The sequence below is a fragment of the Pelobates fuscus genome, chromosome 1 (genome assembly GCF_036172605.1).
Source record: "Pelobates fuscus isolate aPelFus1 chromosome 1, aPelFus1.pri, whole genome shotgun sequence".
Lineage (NCBI taxonomy): Eukaryota > Metazoa > Chordata > Amphibia > Anura > Pelobatidae > Pelobates > Pelobates fuscus.
In genome coordinates this window covers 130,407,041-130,431,226 of record NC_086317.1, presented here as the reverse complement: position 1 = coordinate 130,431,226, position 24,186 = coordinate 130,407,041, and the positions used below count along the sequence as shown (strand labels likewise).

The 24,186-nt window shown below is 41.9% G+C and overlaps 1 protein-coding gene across 1 annotated transcript in view; it reads left to right on the top strand.

The window, feature by feature from the left end:
• The window catches only part of AMPD1 (adenosine monophosphate deaminase 1), a 73,574-nt gene that overhangs the window by 33,338 nt on the left and 16,050 nt on the right, over positions 1-24,186 (top strand). The window contains exons 5-10 of the mRNA XM_063450413.1: positions 2,866-3,085; positions 5,806-5,935; positions 8,227-8,421; positions 9,258-9,389; positions 10,842-11,005; positions 22,422-22,548. Coding sequence (XP_063306483.1) covers positions 2,866-3,085; positions 5,806-5,935; positions 8,227-8,421; positions 9,258-9,389; positions 10,842-11,005; positions 22,422-22,548 — 968 coding nt within the window. The remainder of the gene's footprint in view (positions 1-2,865; positions 3,086-5,805; positions 5,936-8,226; positions 8,422-9,257; positions 9,390-10,841; positions 11,006-22,421; positions 22,549-24,186) is intronic.

Below are 24,186 nucleotides of genomic sequence, written 5' to 3'. Positions count from 1 at the left end.
GGCTGGCAGGCTGTGGGCTTGCTGGCAGGCTGTGGGCTTGCTGGCTACTGCCGGCAGGCTGTGGGCTTGCTCGCTGCGGCTGGCAGGCTGTGGCTTGCTGGCTGTGGCTTGCTGGCTGGCAGGCTGTGGCTTGCTGGCTTTAAGCCTAACTGGTGGCCTGTGGGCTGGCTGGCTGGCTGGCCGGCCTGTGGGCTGGCTACTGGGGCACTCGTAGATTATTTAAAGAAATAATCCATGCACAATAACCACTACTGCTCTGTGTAGTCGTTATGGTGCCAGGAGGGCCGGGCCCCCCTCCTAGAGTAAGTAGTCAAACCGTTTAAGAACAGTTTGACAACTTACCTGGGGTCTGCTGGGATATGAGGCTGTAGTAGGGTATAGGAGCAGTGGTGCAATGTGTAAGGGGTGCAGTGTGTGTGTGAAAGGTTCAGTGTGTGTGAAAGGTTCAGTGTGTGTGAGGGGGTGTAGTGTGTGAATGTGTAGGGTGTGTGGGGCAATGTGTGTACGAGGGGGCTGTGTATGTGTGTGGCAATGTTAGTATGGGGGGCTGTGTGTGTATGGGTGGGCAGTGTATGACAGGGAAGGGGGCAATTGCCCTCCTCTTACTCCCCCCTCCCCCTCTTCTTACCCCCCCTCCCCCTCTTCTTACCCCCTCCCCCTCTTCTTACCCCCTTCTTACTCCCCCATCCCCCTCTTCTTACCCCCTTCTTACTCCCCCCTCCCTTCTTACTCCCCCCCTCTTCTTAACCCCCTCTCTCTCTTCTTAACCCCCTCCCCCTCTTTTTACCCTCCCTCCCTCTCTTCTTACCCCCCTCCCTCTCTTCTTACCCCCCCTCCCTCCTCTTACCCCCTCCCTCCTCTTACCCCCTCCCTCTCTTCTTACCCCCTCCCTCCTCTTACCCCCTCCCTCTCTCTTCTTACCCCCCTCCCTCTCTTCTTACCCCCCTCCCTCCTCTTACCCCCTCCCTCCTCTTACCCCCTCCCTCCTCTTACCCCCTCCCTCCTCTTACCCCCTCCCTCTCTTCTTACCCCCCCTCCCTCCTCTTACCCCCTCCCTCCTCTTACCCCCTCCCTCTCTTCTTACCCCCCTCCCTCCTCTTACCCCCTCCCTCTCTCTTCTTACCCCCCTCCCTCTCTTCTTACCCCCCTCCCTCCTCTTACCCCCTCCCTCCTCTTACCCCCTCCCTCTCTCTTCTTACCCCCCTCCCTCTCTTCTTACCCCCCTCCCCCTCTTTTTACCCTCCCTCTCTTCATACCCCCCTCCCTCTCTTCTTACCCCCTCCCTCTCTCTTACCCCCTCCCTCTCTCTTCTTACCCCCTATCCCTCTCTCTTCTTACCCCCCTCCCTCTCTCTTTTTACCCCCCCTCTCTCTTTTTACCCCCCTCTCTTTTACCCCCTCTCTTTTAACCCTCTCTCTTTTAACCCCCTCTCTTTTAACCCCCTCTCTTTTAACCCCTTCTCTCTTTTAACCCCCTCTCTCTTTTAACCCTCCCTCTCTCTTTTAACCCCCTCTCTCTTTTAACCCCCCCTCTCTCTTTTAACCCCCCCTCTCTCTTTTAACCCCCCCTCTCTCTTTTAACCCCCCTCTCTCTTTTAACCCCCCCTCTCTCTTTTAACCCACCCTCCCTCTCTCTTTTAACCCCCCCTCCCTCTCTCTTTTAACCCCCCCTCTCTCTCTTTTAACGCCCCCTCTCTCTCTTTTACCCCCTCTCTCTCTTTTAACCCCCCTCCCTCTCTCTTTTAACCCCCCTCCCTCTCTCTTTTAACCCCCCCTCCCTCTCTCTTTTAACCCCCCCTTCCTCTCTCTTTTAACCCCCCCTTCCTCTCTCTTTTAACCCCCCCTTCCTCTCTCTTTTAACCCCCCCTCTCTCTTTTAACCCCCCTCTCTCTTTTAACCCCCCCTCCCTCTTTTAACCCCCCTCCCTCTTTTAACCCCCCCTCCCTCTCTCTTTTAACCCCCCCTCTCTCTCTTTTAACCCCCCCCCCTCCCCTGTAGCGTAGCCGAGCGGCTTTCCGGTCCGCGGTGCCCGGCCGGAGTGATAGGAAGGTGCACACTGTGCACCTTCCTGTCAGTCCGGCCGGGTACAGGAAACAGAAACTTCTGTTCCGCGCTCAGTGTGCACCTTCCTATCACTCCGGCCGGGCACCGCGGACCGGAAAGCCGCTCGGCCACGCTACAGGGGAGGGGAGGTGAGGTGAGAAGCTGCAGCCGCCTGAGCGCCCTTAGGAGAGCGCTCAGGCGGCTGCAGCATTTAAAGGGGCGGCCGGGCCCCCTGATGGCGGGCCCCCCTCCCGGCCGGGCCCTCGGACCATGTCCGAAGTGCCCGACCGGTCAGTCCGCCCCTGGTATGGAAACTGTTTTTATAATGCAATACTGTAACTTGAAGGAATTGTACCAATGAGTAGAATGAATAGTGTATTACGAATCGCTCTTTGGTGTTTTTTACCCTTACACAAAATCAAAAATCCAGAAATAGATTTTATGCCGTGACACTAAATAACTAATACAGAAACGTAAAGACACAGTGATAACAATCTTGCAAACAAGTTGACACATGTTTGAAATTAAGAAATTGAAAATGATTTGCAAATACTGAAGTTGCTATGTTTGCATAGAGTAATTGTGTAAACCTAGATTCTACTCGTAATAATTCCCTAGTAGAGATAAAGAATGGATGGGCATATCTGTGTTTGGCGCTTTTTTAGAATTTTTGCTGATGCTCACAGTTAGCTACATTTAAAAATGCCGAATATTGGTTCTAAAAGTAACAGTGACCAATAGAGTCAAGTGAAATGAAGCATCTATGCAAAAAAAAAAAAAATGATAAATTTGATAAATATATTTGCTTTTCCAACATGTAAAGACTTTACCCCACCACCACAAAAAGGAGAAGATCCATTTAGATCGGACAACCTGCCCGCTGACCTGGGTTACCATGCAGCAATAAATAATGGAGTCATTTACGTCTACCCAGACAAAGACGCAGCTTCCAAGAAGAAGCCTAAAGATCTTAATTATCCAGATCTAAATACCTTTGTGGATGACATGAACTTCTTAATTACTCTTATTGCACAAGGACCCCTGTAAGTACTGAATCCATCTCAACTATATTGCAACAGGACTGTTTGAAACGATGGAGTATGACATGATATTCATTGTTAAAAAAAAACTGACAGATAATGAATATGAAACATATGAATAATTTGTCTTTGGAGTTCTCCTGCTTTCTTTCTCAGCAGGCCCTTAACTGAGGTCCTCTGGCTGGAGACAGTTGGTCATAGTTATGATAAGCATGTAGTCTAGTTGACGTTCTAGCTGGAAAAATCCCAAATTCTGATTCAATCACCATTCTTCCCTGACTAAATGAGAGAAGAGGAAGCCCAGAATACAGAGCCTTACGAATTTAGAGAAAATAGAGTGCTGGTGAGTTGGGTTCCTAAAATGTCAAAAACCTAGAAGTCTAAGGAGGGACACCATGACCTCCAGCTTCTTTTTTTGAGAGTAGGATAGCTAATTGTTTGTCTGCAAACCCTTAACTGTGCCCAAATCCCCACAATTATCATAACATGTTCTCCAACAATGGCACTGCTCATCTGCTGTTCAAAAAACAAAAACAAAGACAGACATGATTTGTCAAAGTTCCAGCTCCTCAAATGATAAATGGGTTTGAGTGCCAGCAGTCTCAGAAGATATGCTAGGTAGGTGTAAAGTGCAAGAGTCTTGGAAGAACTTGAGTAAAGTCATGTGAAGAGGTGCTAGAATATTATGTTCACATTTCTTTAGAGTGTTATGAAGAAAACGGATCTAATGGATCTAATGTTCGATTAACACCTATAGTCCAGAATTTTTACATGCAATAATTCAACTTCTTAAGAATTTATGTTTTAAACAGTTTCCCATAGTTTTCTTTTGTACTTTTAAAAAAAAATAATAATGTGTGTTTTTTTTTTAAATCCCATTTTATAGTTAAGGGCCCAAAATGATTGTTTGCAAACTTGTGTGTTTAATTTGTTCCGTACAGACAGATTAGAAACGTGGATCGCATAGAGTGCCTCATTACTATATTTTAAGTAGTTCTTGTGTAGTATTTCACAGGATTATATTTATTTATTTTTAAATGAAATATGTTTGCCAAGGTTAAGCAAAAACACACACACACACATACTATATATAAAAATATTGGAAGGAAAAACATCAGAATACATATGTGGAGCAATTAGATATATAGTGCTAGGTCTAGATAAATTAATCCAGATTGTCACTTTCAAAATGTCATAACACTGCAGCAGGAAACTAAAGATCAGAATAAAGATAGAAAAGAAGCAATAATATATATAGTGATAGAAGAATTAGCGACATTATGAGTATGTGTATATATAATGTTGAGTAGGTATCTAGTTGTTTGATTTGTGGTTGGGCCCTGTCTCCACGTTAGTGTTAGAAAAGCAATGTTTAGTAAAATATAGAAATGTATTAGTCTTTATTATGTCGGATGGAGAAATATAAAGAACTAATTAATGGACTAGTGCACTTTCATGTCGATCCATGTAGCAGCAATGAGGTCTGAATGCTCTTTTAGTTCCTGATAATATATGGTGGCCATGCATATATAATTGATCAGTTTATAGTTTTTATTAAAACCGCTAATCTACAATGACCACCCATGAATTTGCCATATTACCTTGGTTATATATGGTGTCTGTTTGTTATATCTTTGGTTAATATATGATTTCCTGTTGTATTTGAACCTTGGAAGCAGATATTGGAAGGTGAAGAGGAATGACTTATCATTTCTGATAGCACATTTTATTTGGATGTTATCGTTGGTCTGCTTTATGTCAAAACTTAGCTGATACATATTTGGGATACAAATATCTTGAGGTTTTTAATTTTTTTGTCATAATGTGTGATGCAGTGATGTTATATAGTTATTTAGTTGTTTTAATTCTTTAATTGTGGCAAAATTTAATAATATTTAACATATTCCCATTCATCTTGTGGTGTCTTTTCTCAAAGAACTGTTATAAAGTTTGTATACATCACAGCATTTACTGTATGTTATGTATTGTAATGCAAGCTTTAAAGTTCTAAGTACATCATCGAGTGTTATGTGAATAAAGTAAACATCCAAACACAACATGGAAATAAACGATTAAAGGGGCATTATAGTCACCAGAACAACTACAGCTTAATTTAGTTGTTCTGGTGAGTACAGTATGTCTCTGCAGGCTTTTTAATGTAAACACTGCCTTTTCAGAAAGAAAGGCAGTGTTTACATTGCTCCTGGGGACACCTCTAGTGGCAGTCACTCAGGCTGCTACTAGAGGTGCTTCCTCAGTTAGTGCTGCACAACATGCATGGAGACGCTGAATTGAGTCAATTCATCTCAGTGAGGAGATGCTGATTGGCCAGCGTAGCGTTTTGCCACACATGCGCATTAGCTTCCTAATGGGAAAGCATTGGACTGGCTGAGATAATCAAGTATGATGATCTCAGCCAAGGAGGAGGAGCGGTGGTGGAACCAGGTGCGAAGAGACCCACGTTGTGCTGCGAGAAAGGTAGGTAAATAACCTTTTACTTTGCTGGTGGGTAAGCCGGACAACAGAATAGTTAGTTTAACACTATAGTGTCAAGAATACATGCTTTTATTCTTGACACTATAGTGTTCATTTAGGCAAAACTTGCAGGGCCTGCTACAGGATATGGCCCACACTGAAAAATCATATTCATAACATATGGTTTGGGTTTATGCATTAGGCAAAATTCTTGTAATAATTGACAAACACTTATTTTCTCCTTGTAGTAAGACGTATAGCCATCGGCGTCTCAAGTTTTTGTCATCAAAGTACAAGGTCCACGAAATGTTGAATGAGATGGATGAGCTGAAAGAATTAAAAAATAACCCACATCGCGATTTCTACAATTGCAGGAAGGTAATGTGAGTAGATGTAACTTGGATTACAGCAGGCACATAATGTCAGCATCCTTCTTTGACCTCTGATCCTAGTGTATCAGTTTAGTTTCAAATTATCTTTAGCTATCAGTCTTTATAAATAACTCAGAGACTTGGATGGGATTCAAAACACTATAATCTTTGACTGTACACAGTCTCATACGTAGAGGTAAATACATATGCTTAGCAGCCTGCTGGGTCGTTCCAAATAATCTATCAAGAATTCATGTAGGCAGAACAGTACTTAAAATGCTCATTTCTAAGCATCAAGCACCAAAAACATACAAAACATTGCTAAAAGTACAAAATACCATACATAGGCCCTGATTTAATAACAGATTGACTTGATGATTTTCCAATGATTTAGTACTGTTAGAAACATTTTCAAAATTATTTAACTACAGAAATCGCCACTAAAGCCTACGGGGAAAGCTTAAATCAAGGCCATAGTCTGTATCAAGTCACAATTAAAAACCAATGCTCGGTATACTGTATCACTTCAAGTGTATAGCTATAGACTGAAAATCTATTTTTATAAAATATAAACAAGAAAATATAAAACAACTAAACAAATATTAGTGAGGCTGCAAACATCACTCAAGGGATGAAACAAACCATTTTTCAAGTGGAAAAACGGAACCTTTTTAAATTCATGCGGATCTTACTATTGCTGTACCCTGCATTATGATATTTTAGATACATATACTATTTTGGTAGAATAGCAATTTGTCTAAATTGTTGGCCCAACTTGCATTTTGTCTAGCTGCTGCTTTGATTAAAATTTGTCATCCTTGGACAAACATAAAATGTTTTGAATCATTAATAAGTACAATAACTACTCGTGATATTGCATGATTGTTGATCGATGAAAAGTGAGGTCACATGTGTCATGACACTGTACTGATATTACACCAGTGTTTCTAATTTTTCATTTTCTCAGTCTCTTTTCCCAACCCTCTCTCACTGCCTTCATTGTCTCTCTTTCCATGGCACTGTCTCCTCACCTCTTCTATGTTACCCTTTCAGCATTCTTTGAATCTTTCCCTTTTCTTCCCCATTCTGTCTCCCCATCTCATTCCACATCACTATTTTCCCCACCGCCTGATGTAACAGATCTCTTCTACTCCTTGTCTGCTTTCCACCAGCTATACCACCAAAGCTAATTCTCATTGTGTGGTAGCTTAGCGTATGAATAACTTATTTTATAGGCTCAGATCACATTCATTACTCCCTCTCTTACTGCTCTCTTTGGTTTGGTCATTACGTGCTAAGGAGTCAGTAATCTTAGCCCATTCACATTGTTGTGAAATGAGTGGGATGGCCCTGGAAGATTTCTGATTTCCAATACCTGTGCATGGAGCTGAACATTGAAGGGGCCTATAGGTTATCAGTTTCAGCTGGTATATGTCCCATGGTACCTACCAAAAGTGAGATATTTAACCCCTTAAGGACACATGAAATGTGTGGCATGTCATGATTCCATTTTATTCCAGAAGTTTGGTCCTTAAGGGGTTAATCTATGTATTATGGGTTTATGAGAATTGCTCAGACTATTATTGATAAAAATTAAGCCTAAAATTGAACATCAAACTATTGATACCGCCATACTACCACTAGAGGTCACTTTATGATCTGTAAATACCAACACGTTTCTCTAATCTGTATAGCTCATAAAGTTTTACAACAGGTTCTATGTATTTAATGGTTTTGATATTTGTTATTTTTTTTTTTATATACTGTTAACAAAGTATTTTGCACCAAAAAACTAAACCTTTTAGAATTCATACAAATTTTACCATTACTGTACCCTGCATTATGATATTTAAGACACGTATATTATTTCTGTAGAATCTACAAGAATTTAAATGGTTGGCGCAACTTGCATTTTGTCTAGATGTTGTTTTGATTAAAATGCATCGTCCTTGGACAAACAGAAAATGGTCTGCCTCATAAAAAGTACAACATCCAAAAACCAGCTACTCATGGGGTAAAGTTAGGGTTAGGGTACTTTGTTATCATCCCAAATGGTCCTATTCTTCAGTGTGTACACGTTGAAGCAGTTGTGTGTACCTGAAACTTGGATGTAAAATAATTTGGTCACCTATACTCTAGCATTGCTACTCTGTCATGACTTCCACTACCACGTTTTAGCTGAATGTTCTCTATTAAGGAGAGATGAGCCCCCTGCCAACAAGATACTTTTTTGCTCAGAGCATCTCTTTCACTTTAACCTTCTATGATATCATTTGCTGATAATATGCCTGTTTTAAGGTGGACACTCACATCCATGCTGCAGCCTGTATGAACCAAAAACATCTTCTGCGCTTCATCAAAAAGTCCTATAGAGTGGATTCAGAAAGGGTGGTGCATAATTCCAAAGGCACAAAACTGACCTTAAAGGAAGTGTTTGAAAAGCTAAAGCTTCACCCCTATGATCTTACAGTCGATTCTCTTGATGTCCATGCTGTAAGTATTCACTGTGCTTATAAACTTCTCTGTTGAATAATATTTTACTTTTATTAAACATGTATTGACAAGGAACATTTTTAATACATGTGCTCACTTACTAAGAGCTAGTGTATCATTGAAAATGGGGGGATTAGACGCTCACTATAGTATTAAGCTAAAAAGTAAAATTTGGCAGCAGTTACCAATACAAGGATTCCCAGCCTTGTGATCAAATGGTATAGACAGAGAAAGGAAGGAAACCGCGCATTAGATAGTGTAATACAAAAAATCATATACATACACAGGTCTTATTGTGAAGATATAAATATAGAGTTGACCTTAAAAAGATAAAAAAAAACCATAAACGGATAATGGTGTAGTAAGGCAAGTATAATGGGTATATGTATGAGTGTTTCTAAATGGTTACACTCACATTTACCAGAGCTAATTTGGAGCTCAGCTGTTAATACGCGTGGACGGAGCAATCCCCGTCTAAGGATATGTGTAGCAGTAAGCGTCTTGGTAGTCTCAGGCAGAATATATGTGGAGGGACATAGAAAGATCCAATAGTGCAATATATACTGACAAAATAAATAAAATTAGTTCTAAAATAACGTACTCACATTTGCTGGAGCACAACTTGCTCTAGTTGGTGTAGCATAGGTGGTACAATCCCCACCAGGGAATGTGGTGGTAACCAGGAGGTAAAGGAGTTGAAGTCCAGAATGGATTAAATATACCTTTTAATGACAACAGAAAATAATAAAATCATAAAATAGTAAAATACTTTGTAAGTTGGTATACAAGTATCATTGAAGAACAGTTCCAAATGATCTTAAAATCTTTTCCAACAGGGAAGGCAGACCTTCCAACGGTTTGACAAATTCAATGCCAAATATAACCCAGTTGGCGCTAGTGAACTGCGAGACTTGTACTTGAAGTCTGAAAATTCCATTAATGGGGAATACTTTGCTACTATCATTAAGGTGAGTAGACATCATATTCATTTTTGTGACTACAATCTTCCCAGTCAGTGCCCATAAATCGATGTTGAAGGTCTTGAATGAAAATATTGATAGTGATGACTTTAATAATATATTTCATTTATAATATGTAAAATATTTCTTCATTGTGGCCTAAAAATACCACCATAATAAAGAATTTTTCAATTATTGCTAGTTTGCTTTGTGTTCGCTTTCTTATGATGAAATGGTCCGATTGACAAAGCATTATTTAAAAGTTTGGTAATGCCCAGTGCCACCATATGGTGACAAAGGTTAGAGCAACTTGCAGATATTCTGTGTAGCATGTTTTAATGATATTTAAGACTGGGATAATATATTGCTGCAAATATTCATATATTACAAAACCATTGTTGGTAAGAACTCAGCTTTCTGATCAGAATTCGCAATCACTTAGCAGCTCTTAATCTGCCTGAGCTGAAACTGCAGATTCAGGGGACTTTGTATTAGTCTTCATGTTTAAAGGCATATTCATAAGAAAACACAAAGCTTCTGTTTTTTCCCCATCACTGATTGACCACATGTGGGAGATAAAGAAACCCAAACTCTAATTTATTACTCCTAGACAGACGTTCTGCCATTTATTCATCTCAAATGATAATGGCTGGGGGAACATAATACTTTAACTAACACAAAACATGCATATATTTTATTATCTGCAAAGTGCCACCATGCATGTTTTGCTTTATAGGTGCACTTTTAATTATGCATTGTTTAAAATCCAACCGTCTCTTAAATCTCCCCAGTAAAGTGTTGCATTATTACCAGTAATGAACTTGTATATGGTATACAGACTTCCATTAAAATAGTTTTCATAGTGCTAAGGATTATAAAGGATCATTTTAGGGAGGGCGGGGAGGGAGGGAGAGAATGCATAAATGTCTAAAACACAATGTATCCTTTACAGCCAAGGATTATGGACCAATAAATATTTAAAAAGTGCGAAGCACCGCTTAAATTTGTTAGAACACTGAATTATATGACAATATGATTCTTTAAAAAACCCATTAATAAAATAAATAAATGGTAAATCTGCTCATGATTAATTATTTTTAACAAAACATATAAAGTTTTAATAAACATGTTTGCAATAAATAACTTCACTACAGGGAAATAGTTACAACAGGCGTGTAACTTTGACATCCTCACGGCACTGATCTACTTTTCCCATGATCATTAGCTAAGTCAATGGCTTGCTGAGCTTCTTGGGAAATGTTGTTTTATGATCATCTTTGGTATCATGGATAACCATTGCCAACATGGCTATTTTGGAAAGAATTGTGTAAACTATCAGCAATGCCCGGTGACTTCAGAACTATTTAGGACAAAACCGCTCATTTGGGAAAAAAAAGCAGAAATTACTAAAGTGCTTGAAAAAGTATTTTTTTTTTTAAAGTCACAATTCTTGCATTTTAGGAGGTTGGTTCAGATCTAGAAGATGCAAAATACCAATATGCTGAGCCTCGTCTTTCAATTTATGGACGTTCACCAGAAGAGTGGATAAAGCTAGCAAGCTGGTTCAACAAGCAAAGGGTTTATTCCCCAAATATGCGCTTTATGATTCAAGTACCAAGAATTTAGTAAGTGCTGTACAATAACGATCACCATGATATGTCTTTTTTTTTCTAATTGATTTTTTTTTTTTTTTTAACTACATCGTGTTTATTAAACTAGTATATTATTTACCTGACTGTGTTTGTAAGTAGACAAAAAAAAGTTATGTTGTCACACAATATCTCGAAGCTGGAGGAGAATGGTGCCTTGAAGCCAAGCAAGAGCTCAATGCAAATGTAAAATGTAGCTAATCCGTTAAAAACCTACACAAAAGAAAGACATTTGTTGACAAAAGAAAAACAATGTTTTTCTGCACATTTTTATTAAAGAAACACTCCAAGCACCATAACTACTACACATCGTAGGGGTTAGTTTAGTGGAGTGCCACCATGTGGTGACAAGGGTTACTACTCCAGAGCGACTTGTAGATAGACTGGGCAGCATGTTTTTAATGATATGCAAGACTGGGATAATATATTGCTGCAAATATTCATATATTACAAAACTATTGTTCGTAAGAAGTAATCAGCTCCAGAGGGGCTCTCATACTATTCTTTTTTTTTTTACAATTTTTTTTTTCAGTTTTGTTGTTTGAACATAAGAGGCAAAACTGTGCATGAAAGTTTAACAAAGTCTTTAACAGAAGTGCAAAAATACAATAATAGGGTGCATGTTGACACCGTTTAATAGCTTCTGCAGCTCAACAATCAATTATAGGAGACTGCCTGGGCTACAGACGGCATAGTAAGTACCAGCGGGGGTGGAGCCTGATTGCTGAGCGGATCATACATGCATTGTCTGAGCTCAGGGGAGGGCATTGCCCCCCAGGCAGCCCTAAATCCAGGGCCGTCCTCATCCTGCAAAAAAAGGAAAAATCCAAATCCCCTGCCTCTGGCTGGGGACTCGGATTTTTCAACTTACCTTACTCTCCCTGCAGCCTGCAGCCAGTGGAGTCGTCTGGCCTCTAATGATTACCAGTAATGAACTTGTATATGGTATACAGACTTCCATTAAAATAGTTTTCATAGTGCTAAGGATTATAAAGGATCATTTTAGGGAGGGCGGGGAGGGAGGGAGAGAATGCATAAATGTCTAAAACACAATGTATCCTTTACAGTCAGGAGGAGGGGGTGTGACTTTCACTGCTCTTCTCCCAGGACTGCTGGGGAGTCTGGCAGAAGAGCAGCCGACTGCTGGCTGCTGGTTCCTGGCTCCTGCTGACCCAGAGACTAAGGGAGGGGGGGAAGACACTTTAATTTTGTTTTGTTTTTTTATCACTCTGTCCCCTGTCCCCCTTCCCCAGCCCATGTCTCCCTTCCTCAGCCCATGTCTCCCTTCCTCAGCCCATGTCCCCAGGGCCGGCGCGTCCATAAGGCGGCACAGGCGGCCGCCTTAGGGCGCACCTGCCAGGGGGCGCAAATGTCCGGGTGGCCGGCAGAAGGGAAGTGCACAATGCCCCTCTCCTGCTGGTCACTTCTTGTAGCATGGCCGAACGCCAACCTGCAGTGCCGCGGACTGTGCGGAGGGGGCGGGGATATGAACACGTCATATCTCTCCTCCCTCTGTAGCACACAGCGCGGCTGACGCCCAGTACGGGCGGAGCTACCACCGGCCCTCTTCTAATCAACATGGGAGGACTTCCTCCCAAGAAGACTACAGCAGAGAGCAGGAGAAGGCAGGACTAGCTCCTCCAACTCTTAACTACCTCAGGCAGCACTCTGGATCCCAGGTAAGCCACCCTCCTGAACCCACAAAGTAGGAAACAGGAGAATGGCTAGAAAAGTGTATATTTTGACCAGCATGTGTGTGTATCTGTGTGTGTGTGCCTGTATGTCTGTCAGTGTGTATGTGTGTATGTCTGTGTCTGTCAGTGTGCCTGTATGTCTGTCAGTGTGTCTGTTTTTGTATGTCTGTCAGTGTGTCTGTTTTTGTAAGTCTGTCAGTGTGTGTGTGTGTGTGTATCTGTATATCTGTCAGTGTGTATCTGTGTGTATCTGTATGTCTGTCAGTGTGTTTCTGTGTCTGTCAGTGTCTGTATGTCAGTGTGTGTTTATCTGTATGTCTGTCAGTGTTTGTGTGTATCTGTATATGTGTGTGTGTGTGTGTCTGTCTATCTGAATGTGTATCAGTTTGTGTATATGTGTATCTGCATGTGTGTCAGTGTGTGTATCTTCGTGTATGTGTATCACAGTGTGTGCACAGCATTCAAACACCAACACTACACACAAATAAACACCTGCATGCAAACGTCAACACTACATACAAACACACCCCTGCATTCAAATGTCAACACAACATACAAACATACCTCTGTATCAGACACCAAAATTATATACAAACACACCCCTACATTCACACAAACACATGCTTACAGTCAAACACTCAAATACTGCTCCGTGCTAAATACAATCCTGCAAGCATGGGGAATCGGTAGAGCCCCAGCTTTCAAAGCATTGTTAAAGTTGCACGACAGATGGGTATCTATCTTTTAGCCATCCTTTGTACATACACAGACATACATAAACAGACATACAGTCTGTATGTCTACCACCGGCCCTCTTCTAATACAGTCTGTATGTCTCTGTATGACTGTCTGTGTATGTATTCAAAAGGAATAAACGCAGGCAACACTCCAATAGTAAGGATGGTATATTTATTGATAGGTGAACCCCCCAAAGAAAGTGTGACGTTTCGGCTCAGCAGAGCCTTATTGCATGATTAAAGCTCTGCTTGTCACACTTTCTATGGGGTGGTTTGCCTATCAATAAATATACCATCCTTACTATTGGAGTGTTGCCTGCGTTTATTCCTTCTGAAGACTTTACTGATGCATCCAGCTATGTCCGCCTGACACGGAGCATCCACCACGGAGCATCCACCTTCTTTGTTTGTCTGTGTTGTCTGTGTTTGTCTGTGTATGTATGTCTCTGTATGCCTTGTCTGTATGTCTCTTTATGACTGTCTGCGTATGCATGTCTCTGTATCACTGTGTATGTATGTCTCTATATGCCTATCTTTATGTTTCCTTATGTCTGTGTCTGTATGGATGTGTGTCTGTATGAATGTATGTCTGTGTTTGTACGACAATGTACCTGTATGTGTAGATTGTATGACTGATTGTTTGATTGTGTGCCTTTTATGACTGTTGTCTGTATAATTATGTCTGTGTGCTTGTATGGTTGTGTGTCTGTATGTTTGTGTATTTGTGCATTTATGTATTTTTCCTGTATCTATGTCTATGTCTATATAGGAGAAAAAGAGATAGATAGGGGCTGGGGGGAAGAAATAGACAGAAAGGGGCTGGCGGGAAAGTAAGAAATACATAAGAGAGGTTGTAGGAGACACACTAACAGGGGGTGTAAGGCACAAAGGGGCCAAGGGGGTAAGACATTCAAGAGAGTGGATATGTAACACTAATGAGGGCTAGAAATTCAAAAGGGGGGCTACGAGACACAGAGGTGAAGATGCATTTTTTTTTGGGTGGTGGGGGCGTCAAAATGCATCTTTGTCTGTGTAGTCAAAAATCTTAGCACCGGCCCTGAATGTCTCTCTTCTTCAGCCCCTGTCCCCGTTCCTCAGCACCTGTTCCCTTGCTCAGCCCTTGTCCCTTTGCTCAGCCCCTGTCCCCCTTCCACAGCCCCTGTCCACCTTCCTCAGCCCCTGTCCCCCTTCCTCAGTCCATGTCCCCTTATTCAGTCCCAGTCCCTTTCCTCAGCCCCTGTCCCTTTGCTCAGCACCTGCCCATTTCCTCAGCCCTGTCCCCTTCCTCATAAATATACCATCCTTACTATTGGAGTGTTGCCTGCGTTTATTCCTTTTGAAGACTTTACTGGTGCATCCAGCTATGTCCGCCTGACACGGGGCATCCACCACTGTGGATGGCCGGAGCATTTACACGGTATCAGTGTGCAGGGTTCTTTGTTTGTCTGTGTATGTATGTCTCTGTATGCCTTGTCTGTATGTCTCTTTATGACTGTCTGCGTATGTATGTCTCTGCATCACTGTGTATGTATGTCTCTCTATGCTTCCTTATGTCTGTATGAATGTGTATCTGTATTAATTTATGTCTGTGTTTGTACGTCCATATCCCCCTTCCTCAGCCCCTGTCCCCTTATTCAGCCCCAGTCCCTTTCCTCAGCCCCTGTCCCCCTTCCTCAGCCCTGTCCATTTCCTCATCCCCTGTCCCCTTCCTCATCCCCTGTCCCTTTCCTCGTCCCCTGTCCCTTTCCTCGTCCCCTGTCCCTTTCCTCGTCCCCTGTCCCCCTTCCTCAGCCCCTGATCCCCTTCCTCAGCCCCTGATCCCCTTCCTCAGCCCCTGATCCCCTTCCTCAGCCCCTGATCCCCTTCCTCAGCCCTGTCCCCCTTCCCCTGTCTCTTTCATCAGCCCTGTCCCCTTGTTCAGCCCCTGTCCCTTTCCTCAACCCTGTCCCTTTCCTCATCCCCTGTCCCCTTCCTCATCCCCTGTCCCCCTTCCTCATCCCCTGTCCCCCTTCCTCATCCCCTGATCTCCTTCCTCATCCCCTGATCCCCTTATCCCCTTCCTCATCCCCTGATCCCCTTCTTCATCCCCTTGCTCAGCCCCTGCCCCCTTGCTCAGCCCCTGTCCCCTTGCTCAGCCCCTGTCCCCCTTCCCCTGTCTCTTTCATCACCCCTCTCCCCTTGTTCAGCCCCTGTCCCCTTGTTCAGCCCCTGTCCCTTTCCTCAGCCCTGTCCCTTTCCTCAACCCTGTCCCTTTCCTCAACCCTGTCCCTTTCCTCAACACTGTCCCTTTCCTCAGCCCCTTTCCCCCTTCCTTAGCCCCTGTCCCCCTTATTCAGATCACGTCCCCCTTACTCAGCTCCTGTGCCCCCCTCTCAGCTCCTGTGCCCACATCTCAGCTGCTGTCCCCCTCATCTCAGCTGCTGTCCCCCTCATCTCAGCTGCTGTTCCTTCCTCAGTCCCTGCCCCCCACCTCTCAGCTCCTGTCCCCCACCTCTCAGCTCCTGACCCCTACCTCTCAGCTCCTGTCCCCCACCTCTCAGCTCCTGTCCCCCACCTCTCAGCTCCTGTCCCCCACCTCTCAGCTCCTGTTCCCCCTCTCAGCTCCTGTGCCCCCCTCTCAGCTCCTGTGCCCCCATCAGCTCCTGTCCCCCCATCAGCTCCTGTCCCCCCTCTCAGCTCCTGTCCCCCCTCTCAGCTCCTGTCCCCCCTCTCAGCTCCTGTCCCTCCTCTCAGCTCCTGTCCCTCCTCTCAGCTCCTGTCCCTCCTCTCAGCTCCTGTCCCTCCTCTCAGCTTCTGTTCCCCCATCAGCTCCTGTCCCCCTCTCAGCTCCTGTCCCCCTTACTGAGCCCCATGCCCCCCACCACAGCCCCCATAACATCCCCACTACAGCTCGTCTCCCCCAATTTCAGCCCATGTCACCAACACCACAGCCCCTTTCCCAAATTGTAGCCATCAACCTACTACAGCCCCTAGCCCCCTACTACAGCCCTGTCTACTGGCTTTAAAATTGTAAAGTTTGTGTGTGTGTGTGTGTATATGAGTATGTCTGTGTGTGTCAGTATGTCTGTCTATGTGTGTGTGTATGTGTGTGTATATGTCAGCCAGTATGCCTGTGTGTGTGTGTCAGTCTGTCTGTCTGTGTGAATCAATATGCCTGTGACAGCGTGTCTGTGTGTGCTCCCCTGTCTGAGCTCCACTGTCCGGGGCTGGAAAACGTCAATTAAGCCGGGCTGCTTGCAATATCGGACGGAAACCAGAGATCACCTGGATAACGGGACGACGGTGTATCCAGGAATACCAAATTTGGGCTTCCCTGTTGCCGGAACGCCAACAGTAAGGCTTGCAACCTACCCAAGTAATGGGTGAAGGAGAGATGGCCGCTCTCCTAGCCCTCCACCCGGCAGAAAGAATCCTGTACCAAGCTCCTCTCCCCCTCTGGACCGGTGGAGGTTATCCCAGTCTACCTCTGACTTACTCTACACACCTCTGTCAGCTACAAGCAACTGTCCAGACACAAGCTCATACTGCTGCAGTTACTCTTAAAATGGCGACCCCTTAATCACCAAGTGCCTGGATCGACACATTTGAATGACTACTCTACAATGTCAGCATGCTCTTTGCAAGCTTTCACACGCACATGTAATTATAGTCTTTCCTAGGTCTACAGGAGGTATATGTGCAAAATGTAGGTATGTTTTAATGTTTTACGGTTTCATGTCTAGACAGGTAATTCCCAAGTCTTTAAAGAGGCAGTGAGCGTTTCCATGTCACATATCTCTTCTACTTTTGCCACCTATTGCTGGAAGGTGGGCACCTATGCGGAACGCCATTTGACTTGGATCAGTAATTTGGCTGCATTGAGAAGATGTTTTGTTAATGATTTCTTGTAAATTGATAGGGGCATTTTCGTCTAATGAAGGAGCATCGGGTGAGGCTGGAGGTCAATATCTAATATGTCTATAATTGTGGCATTTATTGTCTCCCAAGAGGGCACCAATTAGCTACACGACCACCAGATGTGTAATTCGGAGCCCCCCTCCGTCCCACATCTCCAGCAAGTCTCCGGGACACCAGGGAATATACGGTGAAGTCTCTCTGAAGTTCTGTACCATCCAATCAATAACTTGTAGTTCAGTTCCTGCCGTTTGGAACACATAGAACTCTGATGAGTCAGTATGTGAACCTTCTCCCACTGCTGGTCAGATTTACTACATTAGTGACTTGCTCCCCTCTTGCTCTATGTTTCATGGGTTCAAATGGAGTTGACATCAAAGTTGTGTAAGAAACCAATATTTCTCTTGGGAAATGTTTCCGAGCTACACATAGTTCCTCAAACCTTGTAAGATCCCTGCGAAAAAGATGCCATCTATTTAGGGATGTGTATTATGCTTTAATTTGTAAAAAAAAATGGAATCTGACCAGTTGGGATTTTATTTGGAATTACGTCAGGAAGCAGACTCGAGGAGCACCATTGACAATCAGACTCTCCAAAGTCACTGAGTTCCCTGGGTGTAAGGCAGTTTGCAATTTCCAAGTTGTGGATCACGGTGGTTAATGGTCCTGGTGTCATCGGAAGCAGGAACTGCATCTGAACCAAATGCAATACTTTCAAAGTTGCTCCAATTAACAGATGGTCCAAGAACTATTTACCTTATAGATGTTGTCTACCCTCCGCTTGTTCCTTCTCCAACTCTATCCACAGCTTGGTTGTTAAAGGTCTCACCACACTATTCTTAAACAGTTTAACGGATAACACTGGTGGGAGCAGAGCATGCCTGGCACCATAACCACTTCAGTAGGTTCTAGTAATCATGATCCTTGGTGTGTTCCTTTATTATTAAGTATAATTTGTTGTACAATAGCTTACAACAAAAAATTAAGGTATATGAGCCAACCAAGGTACTGCTAAAATGAACATTTTTCTAAAGGGAGAGTGGTATAATGAGAGTAATAAAAATTATTTTTTCCTATTTCTCTGAATTTAAAACCAATAATTATTAAAGAGGTAAAAACAAGACTAATTTTTTTCAAATTAATAATTATCCGAATGGTGGAGACTTAGAAAGCTGTATATACAGCCGCCAACATTCCATTTACAATATTGTACATGGCTAATTTTGCAATCACCCTGCTTGCTGGGTGATACGTCGCTTCATGCAGTGAATGTGGGGTGACTGATATCACCCCAAACATGGGATGTGCAAACAAAACAAAACATTAAGAATGAAATTGAATATACGAAGTTCCAAAAGCAACTGGGCATGTAAAAAAAACGAAAACACTAATGCCTTTCTTTTTAACTGCATACAGCTTTTTGTTTGAACCAGAACAAAAATATAGGCTTATAATAGTTGCTCCTTATGAATAAAAAAAATGAAATATGCCCAAACAGTGGTTTGATGGATGAAACTAATCTGGGTTCTTAAACTGGCAATTTAGTTTTCACAAATGTAACCATCCAACAATAACAACAAACCTTGTCCTCATTATCTTGACATCATGATCTATTATGTGACAAGTTAAATTAAAATCTACAATTGTGTGGCATTCATTTACATCCACAAAACGCCTTCTTAAATGATGCTGACGTGCACACTGATATCTAAAAAGACAGGTGTTTGGTGTATTGCTACAAAAGGTGACAGTAGGACACAGTCAAGCATGAAATGATCACTATTACACATAAGCTTGACGGGCGTACTTGTTCGGGCACGTCTGCCTCTACTTTACACCTACTTACAGTAACACAATGCCACTATATGTGAGAGTATACCTGGCTGATTGTCTGTGCTACCAAGCTCTCACCCATTTTTCTTCTCTAATCCACTCACACATTATTTACCGGCCTCATTGTACTCAACCTCTATTTCAGCACTGCAGTTGCATATATTTCACCACATATTGCACAGAAGATTTTTATTTTTGCCCTCCATGTGGGCATGGCTTAATTAACCACTCATTTATATAAATGCAACTCTTATAAATTCATAACCCTTTCCTAATGCTGGATGAGCATTGTAAGAAATGTAGTCCATAGACATTTAAAAAATAAATAAATATTCGGCCTCACTTTACCAGTAAAATAAAGAAGATTAACTTACTTTCATTACTATTATTGCCATTTATATAGCGCCAACAGATCCCTCGCTATTCCATTCTCATAGCGCCCACCTGTCCATCCCTCTTTGAGATCATCATTAGTGGTTTCCTCAATGGTTGTCCTTTCTTTGCACACATTGCATGCCTCGTACCACAAGTAGAGTGTCTCTGATTCCAATCATCCAATCTTAACTGCAAGGGGTTCACAATGCATTGCACTATATATCTCAATTGCAAATAAAGCCAACATGGAGGGGGATTGTTCACTAAGTTCTGGATTGACAGCTAAATTGCTAAACATTGCTTACAGTAGACAAACTTGATTAAAACCTCCAACTTGGCTATTCACCAAATACAATTCAATTGGAAACTCATCTAATGTTCCTAATTTACATTCTAGGTAGTTGATAGGTAAGATAGATTTATATAACATTTATAAAAAAATGGCCATTTAGTTAATATGCAAATGAGAAACTAATTACTTCTGGAAGACTCATGATGTGAAACAAATTCAGGCTTTGAGATAAGTGGCTCTTAGTGCTATGACTTAGATTTGTGGCTCTTAGTTCTATGACTCTTAAGCTTTCAAAACGGAATTACTAAACATGAAAGTATTGGTCACTACAGATCAGTGGGCGCACAATTCTAGAATAAAAATATATAAAAATATTTAAAAAATTAAACGCGGGTAGTCTGCCGGACTTGTGGATAGACATCTGAAAGAGGGTTATTAGGACTTCCCAATAGCAGGAGTATTCTAAATCACAACTCCCTTCATATTGTCCACCTAGCGTGGGGTGTGCAAAATAAGGAGGTGTGAGAATGTGTACCAAGTTGCAGCAGCTGAAAAAGTAATTGCAACAGTATACGGTGTGAAAAATCTTGGTAATGCATGTTACATCTAATACTCCTTATTTGTTCTGTGACTGAAATAGTCTATATAGCGACACTCTATAGATATATAGTGAATGCGCATTTAAAAATCACTTTGACAAAATACCTTGTTAACAGAAGTTTTTTTTTTGCTGTGTAACTTTTCATAAGCCAGTACCATAAATGGATGAAGAAAATGAAAGAAAATCAAACAAAAATGACCGTATGATTTTAGTGTGCGATATGCCAACACGTTAAAATAGTTCAAATTTGTGAATATGTTTGTGCAATCATGTCACTTATAAACATACGTTATTTGATATTGTATTTTCTTATGAGCAGAGACTATTGCAATTATCGTTATGTCAAAACTGAATAAATGCAATACAGTTTGGAATAGTTTTGATATAACTTTCACTCCATGTTAATAAGTAGGGCAGCTACTTTCCTGCTTGAAAAACAAAATAATCTGGGTGGATGTTGGGAAGAGTTATTATTTGAGGAGTGGAGATAGGAGGTGATAGGAGGTGCAAGCAAAATACCTGAAAGAGGTGTGTGAATGCCCCTTCCTCGCAGTGATGCATTGCCAATTCATTTACTATACTACTGAACAGATAAGTCATGTTAAACCAGTTCCATATAGATGTTGGTGTTGTTTAGCAATGTTCCAGTGACATCCAATATGGAATACACAACGGCAGGCTCTGCTCATTACATATAAAGTTAATACAAGCCATTGAACTGGTCCTGTCTGGTACTGCCTATCCTGACCTATTTAAAGTAGACTCTCCACTATGTGGTTTGAAGAAAACAACATTTTGAAACCAGATTGCGTAATGTATTTATAAACTGATTGGGATATATATAGATTACCAGCAGGTAGATGTTCAGATATTCAGTTACATCTCCTGTGATCCTCAGCAATTACATTTCAGCAAATGTAACTCTTATGTGCCATAAGGTAGTACATTGTGTAAAGTGCAGTGATTGTCAAAAAAGTGTAACCTTCCAAATCAAATTGGAGCTTTAGATCTGCCAACTAACATTTAACTTCCACGATGCTTTGCTAGCCTACATACTTTAAAGGATCACTCCAGACCCCTAAAGCACTTTAGCCTCCTGAAGGATTGTAGGTGTGAACCGTGTCTCCTCTTTGTTTCATTTTACAAAAAGTGGAGATTTCCATAGAAATTTGTACTTCTAAAAATGTACCTTGTTACACCCCCTCATGGCTGTCAAGCAGACAACTGGTGCTGTTACTCAAAATACAGCAACTGCCTAAGAGCACCTGCCTTTCAAAGACTTCTTATTGAGCTGCATTGGAAAGTCTGTGATTGGACAGCCACAGAAAGTCTGGGCGGGGTTAGAAGGGGAGGGCTTGCAAAGGCTGCAGATAAGAGAACTGAAAGTCTTGCAAGCATACTACCAATGAAAATGTCATAATTAAATATTTGCATGTTTTCCTTGGAGGTATAACTACTAAACAGTGATTGTTTTCTGGGGTAGGGAATTTGGGCCACGCAGTGTCCTTTTAACCGCATGAAAATCTATACAATATTTGTACTACAGAGTGATCAGAATGAGCAGGTTTTTGCAGTTTATAGGTATAAGGAAGGAGAAAAAGATGGCGCCACAGAGATAATATATAAAATAAAATATAAGCAAGTAGTAATATAGAAATAAACAATGATATATAATACGGAGAGAGAACAATAAAAACAATAATAGGTGTGTGTATATATATATATATAAAGAACAGTCCAAAAAGAGTCCAGTAAAACCTTTGGATGAGAGAACAATCACAGTTCTATCTGAGGTAGAGACATCTATGGAGTAGTAGGATCGAGGGGTTCGTGGGATCCATATGAAAGAGAAAAGAAAATCTAACAGTGCAATAAAACCCCAAAAGGTAGCAGCCAATAAAATAGGTCTATGTATAAAGAGTACTATAAGTGAGGGAAGCATAATCATGTTATTTTTCCCTTACAGTGATATATTCAGGGCTCAGAAATTTGTGCCTCACTTTGGGAAAATGCTGGAGAACATCTTCATGCCAGTGTTTGAAGCTACAATTAACCCAAATGCTAACAAGGAACTCAGCGTTTTTCTCAGACACGTAAGTTCCATAAATGTGTAATAATGTAAAATACTGCCTAGGGCGCTGTGATATCTCAATCCTTCTCTGCTTAGAAGTATGTATCTGTTAGGGTGTTAGCACTATTGTATATGTAATCAAAATGATTCAAAAGAAGGTTTATTGTCAATATGTACAGACTTTCATCTATTGGCAATGAACAAACAAAAGCAATTGAAGTAGCTCAACACAACAAATGTTTCAAGTGGCTTCCCCAAATTCAACTGAAAATGCAACTTATAATTAACCCCCCAGTCTCAAAATTATTCAACCCCCTGAATAGAATCACTCACAACATCACAAATATGCAAAATAGGTGTTGCCTCAAGTAGAACTCATGCAACTAATCAAGGGCTTCATTAGTTGCACCATGTATACTTGAGCTGGAACATTTGGAATACCTTAACAGGCTAGGGGTTTGTTGAGTGTAACGTTTGACTGCATGCTAGAAGTATGCTAAGTCAAAAGAATGGTCCACAAAGTTAAGAGAAGAGATCATTGCCCTTCTTTAACACAGAACAGTATACAAAAATATAGTTATGGCACTAAATGTCCCAAGAGACACAGTTGGAAGCATAGTTTGCAAGTTCAAAGTTGAAAAAACAGTGATTACACTACCTGGATTGGGCAGGAAAAGGCTACAGCTAGATTTCTGAGAAGGCAGGTTGTGAAAAACCCGTGAGTAACTTCAAAATACCTGCAGCAAGACTTGGTGGCAACAGACACTAAGGTTTCAGTGAGCACAGTAAGGCATGTACTAAATGCAGAAAGTTTCCATAACTCCAAGACATACACCACATAAAATCAAAATCATATAAATAAGCCACAGAAGTTTTTGGATTTTGTTCTGTTAAGCGATGAAACAAAACTGAAAAGCTTTTCGGCCCAATGGATCAGTGGCATGACTGGAGGAAGAAGAATGAAGCATATGCTGAAAACAACACTCTGACTACAGTTATGCATGGTGGTGGCTCAGTGATGCTCTGGGGCTGCATTGCATCCTCTGGTACTGGAAACCTGCAGAGTGTGGAAGGCAAGAAGGATTCATTGAAGTATCAGGAAATCCTAAAATAAAATGTTATGCTGTCTATGATGAAGCTGAAATGTGGGCATCATTAGACCTTACAACAAGACAATGATCCCAAGCATACCTCAAATTCCCCCAAGGCTTGGTTGCAGAAGAAGTCCTTAAAAAATTCTAAGGTGGCAATAACAGTCACCTGACTTGAACCCCATAGAGAATCTCTGGTGGGATTTGAAGAAGGCAGTTGTAGCATGTAAACCTCAGAATATTAGTGAACTGGTGACTAGAGACGTCGCGAACATAAAATTTTCCGTTCGCGAATGGCGAACGCAAACTTCCGAAAATGTTCGGGCGAACCGGGCGAACTGCCATAGACTTCAATAGGCAGGTGAATTTTAAAACCCACAGGGACTCTTTCTGGCCACAATAGTGATGGAAAAGTTGTTTCAAGGGGACTAACACCTGGACTGCAACATGCCGGAGGGGGAACCATGGCAAAACTCCCATGGAAAATTACATAGTTGATGCAGAGTCTGGTTTTAATCCATAAAGGGCATAAATCACCTAACATTCCTAAATTGTTTGGAATAACGTGC